This window comes from Callorhinus ursinus, unplaced genomic scaffold (assembly GCF_003265705.2).
Source record: "Callorhinus ursinus isolate GAN/ISIS: 27379988/994484 unplaced genomic scaffold, GSC_fseal_2.0 scaffold1295, whole genome shotgun sequence".
Lineage (NCBI taxonomy): Eukaryota > Metazoa > Chordata > Mammalia > Carnivora > Otariidae > Callorhinus > Callorhinus ursinus.
In genome coordinates this window covers 4,134-11,948 of record NW_027398350.1, presented here as the reverse complement: position 1 = coordinate 11,948, position 7,815 = coordinate 4,134, and the positions used below count along the sequence as shown (strand labels likewise).

Here is a 7,815-nt window from a genome sequence, read left to right as displayed (position 1 = left end):
CCTGAGCATCTCTATGTAGTAAAGCATTTCTGTGAAGGTGCACTTCAGTATCGTCAGAAATCTGCTTACCATATGAAGGAGGCAGTGTGGGGTATGGGTAGGTTAAAATAACAACAATCCATACTGTGAAACCATTACATTCATATCCATATTTCTCTACTAATTTGATAACTTACTAATTTGATAACTGTAACTTGATCGTTACAGTAAATTTATCGAATTTACAAAATTCCCTTCTGGTCAACTGTTTGTACTTTGTGATAAACCACCTCCCCTGTCACTACCTTAATTTAAGTCAGCGTCCTCACCCATCTGGAAAATAGCCTAACAGATCTTACCTTTTCTTGCCCCTCCTATAGTTTAATTTCCACACAATACCCAGACTGATCTTTTAATTCACGAATCAGATTACATTACCATTCAGCTCAAAACCCCCCGGATGGTTGTCTATTTCACAGTGCAGTAACTATATATTTTTAGTTTTCTGTGGTTGGCATCTAGGGCCTTGCTGACTGGGGAGACACTGCCCCTCCCTGGACTAGGTAACAACTCTTTCAGGACCTCACTTTTCATATGCAAACTAACCGCCTCTCTCTGGCTCCTAAACTCCAAGAGGCAGCATTCCTCTACCCTAAAACTCCAGGGCCAGGTACCAGACAGGGAGTGATCCGTTTGCTCCAAAGTCCCTACATTGTATTCAAACAAGTCAGTCCTAAACTGTTTACATGTCTTGCCTTGCCTTTCCTGCAAAATACACAATAAATGTGCTGGGCCATGCTTTCTCCATCACAGCTGCTGCCTCCCCATACTGCCTTGTATGGTATGCCTGATACAATAAGACAGACATGAGGTGGAGATAAGGGTGGTGATAAATAGGTTACACATTAGAAGCCTGGGGTCACACGTACTGACTGACTTCCAACACCCCAGGGGTGACAGACCAAGAGCCACAGGTGCTGAACCTGTGCTCTCCTCTTCCACCTCTGCACCGGGGTGACCTGTAGATCGTTCCAGTAAATTTTCATTGCAGTTTTGTCCCCTCCCCCATGGGGCGAAGGTTGCCAAGAGGGTTCTGGTACAAACCTTGTAAGGTCAAAAACCCCCTCCCAACCAGTGGGAAGAGTCCCCCAAATGACTGGAAGTAGCCTCCACTAGAGACCACCCCCTCCGTGGATCTCTGCAACCTCAGGGCAGTTGTCACCTCTGCGCCTGCCTGCTCTCCCACCTTGACAGTGTACTGTCCTTAATAAACTGCTTTGTGCGTGCTACCTTCCTTCTGGCTGTCTGAGAGTGGATCCCCATATAAATCTTTCATGGGGAATCCAAGAACCAAGATTTCCATTCATACAATGCAGAATCTCCCATCGGTAGCATTCCCTGACTCTTCTTTGTGGGGATCTGTGAGCATAAACTTTCTTCATGACAATCACTTCCAGGTCTGCTGCCTTATGATACCTGATTAAACAAATACCTGATTAAACAAAATTAACATTTTAGAACACATTCTGGAGCATATTACAACCTCCTTACAAAGGCTGACAAGGTTCTACACAATTTGTCTCCATTTATCTTTCTAACTCCTCTCGTCCCACTTGAACCCCTGCAGTTGCAGCTCTAGACACACTAGCCTTCTTGCTTTTTCTCAGGCACCCCATGCTCTCCCACCCCAGGAATGTCTTTCTCAAAAGACCTAGGAGCTATCTCTTTGAAATGCAAACATCAAGGGAGATAGCATCCCTATCTCCCAATTTCTGTGGGAAAGTAGAGGCCTAATTTTGGGGCACCTTGCTCCAAGTTGCAAAACTGAAAATTAAGGGAAACCTCATTTAAAACAGAGCTGGATGGGGCACCTGGGTGGCTCAGTCATTAAGCATCTGCCTTCGGCTCAGGTCATGACCCCAGGGTCCTGGGTTCGAGCCCCCCATCTAGCTCCCTGCTCGGCGGGAAGCCTGCTTCTCCCTCTCCCACTCCCCCTGCTTGTGTTCCCTCTCTCGCTGTGTCTCTCTCTGTCAAATAAATAAAATCTTTAAAAATTAAACAAATAAAACAGCTGGGAGGCAAGAAGGGAGACCTCTCACACAGCACCACTCCGTCAATCTCAGGAAGAATTGTCAGTTACAGGCCCCATCAGGGAAATATGGACACCGCATTTCCCACCAGATCAACCATCCCTGCAACTCTGCCACTGAGAAACTCTCATCACCTTGAACTGTTGCTCTTCCCTAAAGGATTTTGTTCAAAACAACCGTCCCAACTTACTCCTCCTCCATAAAATAACTTTCCTCTTTGTTGGATTTGCCTATGGTTTTACCATAGCCTGCATGTCTCTAATTGCAATTGTATCCTATTTCCAAATAAACCCATTTTTGCTGGGAAAATAACTTTTATGTTTAAGGTTAACACTACCTTCTACCCTCAGGTAATGAGAAGTTTGTTTTCCCGTACAGAAAGCCAATGTAGCAGCAGGTAGGCAGCCCAATTACTAGGTAAATTTAGGATGAATTGCATAACAAGTGGTGCTGTCATGGTTTCTTACTTGAGGGCTAATTATTGTCCATGTTGAAAATATGTAATGGGAGACACTGAGAAAGCCAGTATCTGCTTGGCTAATATGAAAGGGTATCTTTCTGACTTTGCCATCTCTCAGCGATTATCTGTGATATGGCATCAAATTCTGGTTTAAGCCTTATTTGGTAATAAACTTTTTTCTCTACTATCTTTGTGGAGAGGTTTTCTGGGTTGGGAGAAGATTTTTTCTTTTTAAATTCTATTTCTCCAACAATTTATATTGTTACCTGTCTAAAAGAATTCCATTTAAAACTTTTTGAAACATCTGTTATTTGCCAAATAGACATGTGGATTGATTTTACTATTTGAGACCCCAAATGCAAACTGATTACAGGGTCTGTGAAAATAAAAGGGAATTTCACTAAAATGGAGTCAGGAGGCCGGCGGGGGGGCGGGGCTCTTACATGCCGCCTAGGGATGTCAATCACAGACCTCAACAGAAGAATCCTCAACAGGAAAGAACCATCAATTATAGGCCCCAAGGAGAAAAGATGTACAAGCAACAGACTACCCCTGAAACTCAACCAATGGGAAACTGTCTTTTACTAATCTGTTGCTTTTCTCCAATGGCCTTTGCTTCACAACTGCTCCCAAATTTCCTTCTCCATAAAATAGTGTTCCTCTCCTATGTTTAAGGGACTAGCCTGTGGTGTTTGCTGTAGCTTCCCTGTCCCTCACTGTAATTCTCTGTTATGTCCAAATAAACCCATTTTTTTGCTGGCCCAACACATACACGGAGGCAAGGGGTGACTAGGCTGTGCCATCGCGCCGGATGCGCCTGCAGTCCGAGGCTGGGCGAGGCTCCGGGGCTGTGGGCTGCAGAGCGGAGCGCAAGAGCTGCGGGACGTCGGGCGAGGAGGCCGAACTCCCGGGGCGCGGAGAGGGGCCCAAACCGCACGTGCCCTTCAAGCGGGGCGGCGCGCACGCGGTTTCCGACTTCACGGGGGCACCCCGGCAGCTTCCTGCGATGGGTGTCTGTTCACTCCCACGTGCACCACGCCAGCTCATTAACGGATTCGCGCACTCACGGGTTTCTGTAGGCATTCCTTCTCGGAGACCCGTTCGCACCGTCCCCTCTCGGCGGCCCTCCGTTGGTCCCCCTTCCCGAGGCCCCAGCTCCTGGTGTCCGCCCCGCCCCGCCCCTCCCCAGCGACCCGCGGGTCCCCGCGCCCTGCAATCTCATTGGCTAAGCGTGTGCGGAAGCTCCCATTTCTGTCTCTTCTATTGGGCACGCTGCCTGCTCGCTCCGAAGTTTCAACCAATGGGAGCCAATCAGGAAGTGCTGGCTCAGCCAATGAGGGGCGATAGGATAAAGGCCCCGGCCCCGGCTCGCGGGGCTTGCCTTGGTCTCCGCGCGTCCGAGGCGGCGAGCAGCGGGGGAACCCCCTGGGGCGTCAGTGCAGGCGGCGTCGGGGCCGGTCGGCACCCGAGGAGCGTCAGCCTGAATATCACCTACCTTCACGCCTTCTCAGGACGTTTCCAAAGGGCTCGGAGGCTGTCCCGTCGCCGTCGTCTCTTGCCGGGGGCCCCCCGCACGCTGTGATGAAGCCGGGCGGTGTCGGGCCCGCAGGTGAAGGGGCGAGGACCCAGGACCAGAGAAAAGGTTGCGAAGGGCTGGTGTCCGTGGTTGGGGCGGGAGGGTGCGCAGGAGCAAGCGCCGACCTCCGTCTGTCTCAAGCAGCTGCAGCGGGCTGCGTGGAGCTCCGCATCCCGCCCGTGTGAGTGTCCCCGGCGCTGTCTCGGGAGGGGGAAGGGGGCGGGGAGAGAAAGGAAGAGCGAGCGGCACGTGTTCCGTGTTGGCTCGCGGACCAGACAGCCTGGCTGTGCCCGAGAAGGGCGAGGGGCAGAGGTGGGGTTAAGTGGAAGGGGAAGGTGAGCATTCACAGCCCCTGATGGCCCCCCACCTACCTCCCAGCCTGAGGCTCTTTCCTTCCTTTGCTCTCAGGCGGCGACTCACAATTGAGGACTTTGAAATCGGGCGTCCTCTGGGCAAGGGAAAATTTGGGAATGTGTACCTGGCTCGGCTCAAGGAAAGCCATTTTATCGTGGCCCTGAAAGTCCTCTTCAAGTCCCAGATAGAAAAGGAAGGACTGGAGCACCAACTGCGCAGGGAAATTGAAATCCAGGCGCATCTACAGTAAGGACAGCCTGTAGGCGAATCCGGCACTGGCTTCTTGCTCTTCTGCTTTCTCTTCCATCTCCGGCATCTGAGCCCAGCATTTCCCCCAAACTACCCTCAAACAGGCCACCTTGAAGATTTTTTTCTGCAGTTCACTCCACTTACACCATGTAATCGTCCCTGTTTCAGACACCAAAACCCTGATGCCTGCTCCTGTTCTCTCACACATTCCAGTATCAGGCTGCTGTTATTCTGGTCCCAGCACAGTTTGCCCTTTGTGTGACCAGTCACTTGTGATAGCATCAGGAGTTGGGTCTTATGAGTCTGACCCTTCCTCTGTCTCTTCTCCAGACACCCCAATATCCTACGTCTGTACAACTATTTCCATGACGCACGCCGTGTGTACCTGATTCTGGAATATGCTCCAAGGGGTGAGCTCTACAAGGAGCTGCAAAAGAGCCACACATTAGATGAACAGCACACAGCCACGGTGAGGCAGGGGCCTGGGGGCTCTGAGGCCCGAGTTTATTGTGGACTGGTTGGCGGGGGGACGGGGGGGGGGTGCCACTGCTTGTGGCTGTCATTATTGTCCAGGTTCTTTTTGTTTGTTTGTTTCTGAATTCTATACCTTTTTTTTTTTAAGATTTTTTTATTTATTTATTCGAGAGAGAGAATGAGAGATAGAGAGCACGAGAGGGAAGAGGGTCAGAGGGAGAAGCAGACTCCCTGCCGAGCAGGGAGCCCGATGCGGGACTCGATCCCAGGACTCCGGGATCATGACCTGAGCCGAAGGCAGTCGCTTAACCAACTGAGCCACCCAGGCGCCCATGAATTCTATACCTTTTATATAATGACACATACAGCCCATAACTTCACAGTTTGATACCCTAATTACCCCAGAATATTAATAATTAGTGTAAGCCAGACAATCTAACTCCACTACCTTATGCAGAAAAGCATGTTGAAGTCCTATGAAGGAGTTCACTGAATAAGTGAGTGGAATTGGCTTATAGGAAGCAAGAGATTTCTAGAGGGCTCCAGATGGGGAATCAGAGCAACAATTATCCCAGCAGAAGGGTTGGGTCAGCTTGCTGTCAGAATGAGTGATCTTGCAATTTTCCTCCTGCTTTTGTATCATTTCTTCAGGTGTCAAATCCTGTGGGAGATCATCTGTTTAGCTCAGCGTAGGTCCTGTGTCCAGCTACTCGCTGTTCTAAGGCAAAATGGAGGTTCTGGCCACTTTATCATCCATCCTATAAGACCACACAAAATGGGGAGAGGAATCCCTCCCCCACCAAAAACTGTGGTGCCATTAAGGAAACAACAGGGTCGGTAAACAGGAAATAAAAGGAAATAAAAGATTCCACTACAACTATAAAATGCATGAATATTTTATCTCATATGAAATTGTGGTGGGCTTCATTTCCTGATGGCTTTTTCTTTGCTCACTCAGATAATGGAGGAATTGGCAGATGCTCTGACCTACTGCCACGAGAAAAAGGTGATTCACAGGGATATTAAACCAGAGAACCTACTGCTGGGGTTCAAGGGTGAGGTGAAGATTGCAGACTTTGGCTGGTCGGTGCACACCCCATCTCTGAGGTAGGTATGGCGGCATGGGCCCTGGGTGCCACTTAGGAATGATCCAATTTCATGCATTCCATGTGTAAGACCCAGATACAAATTTGGTTTTGTATTTGAGTACTGCCTTTTTCATATGCATATATTTAATGTGCATTTGTAGACTGAAAGAATGTGGCTCAACCTTATCTTTTATCTTTTGATCTCTGTTAACATGTAACTTTCTCAGTAAGTTTCCATGTAAGTAAGAATCATTGCTCCATAACTCCAGGAATTTTACTTGGTCCGTCTTGATGCACCATCAGTTTGTTCAAAATCTCTACTGATGCCCAAAATATTCTGAAAACATCCTCGATCGGGAGCCACATAACTTTATGAATAATTCCAAAATATGGAATTGGTGGGTTCCAGTATTTGCCTTCCCTAAGGATCCTTATTAAAACTTAGTGTTTCCAAACTCCCATGCTCAGGAGGGGACTGCTCGGACTTTCTAGGGTCTCCCATCTCACTGGAATATAGAAAAGGAGGGTTACCCTTGTTCTTGGCTTCTACACAGTGCTCTCTTCCCTGCTGTCCTCTAGAAGAAAGACAATGTGTGGGACTCTGGACTACTTGCCCCCAGAAATGATTGAAAGGAGAACATACAATGAGAAGGTTGATCTGTGGTGCATTGGAGTGCTGTGCTATGAGCTGCTAGTGGGAAATCCACCCTTTGAGAGCCCTTCCCATAATGAGACCTACAGACGCATCCTCAAGGTAGGATGGCTACACTCTGGGCACTCACTAGGGAGCCAGGCCTGCAGAGCCTGGGATGCACACAAAGGTTGTCCAAAAAGATCCAGAACAGTGCTTTGAAGGGTCTTAAGGAATGGAGAAAGCATGCGGCACAGAAATTAACCATGTTCTCTTTTTTTCTTCTGTGGCCTCATCAGGTAGATGTAAGGTTTCCCCCATCATTACCTTTGGGGGCCCAGGACTTGATCTCCAAGCTTCTCAGATACCAGCCTTCGGAGCGGCTGCCCTTGGCCCAGATCCTGGAGCACCCCTGGGTCCGGGCCCACTCTCAGAGGGTGTTGCCTCCGTCTGTTCAGATGGCTTCTTGAGCCCTGTCTGCACCTGTTTTATTGTCTTTGTCCAGGGAGCTCTCCTGGCTCCACTATCTTACCTGTCCTTTGTTTCTTCTAAGATGCAAGATGCTAATTAATAAAAGCTGAATCATTTTGTACCGGTTATTTAGAGTTATTTGACTATGCAGTTATGTGACTGGGTAGAGTCTATTTCTTGTAGAAACTCTTTCCCATGAGAGTGTCCCAAGATGATGTCCCCCCTGGTCCCCAAGGATGGTGACTCTACTCACCTTGAAAACTAGTTACTGCTTTGTGCAGACAACCACCCTGGTGGTGTACAACCTACCACCTATCACATTTCTTCTAGACTCATTTTACTATTCGCCGTGTTTTCAGGAGTATGCCATTTGTAAACCAGGACTCTGATCAACCCGGAGGTCCACCCTCTTTGTACTGACATCCAGCATGTCTCTGAGACAA

At 48.8% G+C, this 7,815-nt stretch overlaps 1 protein-coding gene across 1 annotated transcript; it reads left to right on the top strand.

Annotated features, from left to right (window-relative positions):
• Positions 1-3,799: 3,799 nt before the first annotated feature.
• LOC112818045 (aurora kinase C) lies at positions 3,800-7,455 on the top strand. The gene is made up of 6 exons (XM_025865299.2): positions 3,800-4,286; positions 4,514-4,705; positions 5,039-5,177; positions 6,141-6,289; positions 6,850-7,024; positions 7,201-7,455. The coding sequence occupies exons 1-6, from the start codon at positions 4,111-4,113 to the stop codon at positions 7,369-7,371; spliced, it is 1,002 nt and encodes a 333-aa protein (XP_025721084.2). The 5' UTR covers positions 3,800-4,110; the 3' UTR covers positions 7,372-7,455.
• Positions 7,456-7,815: the final 360 nt, after the last annotated feature.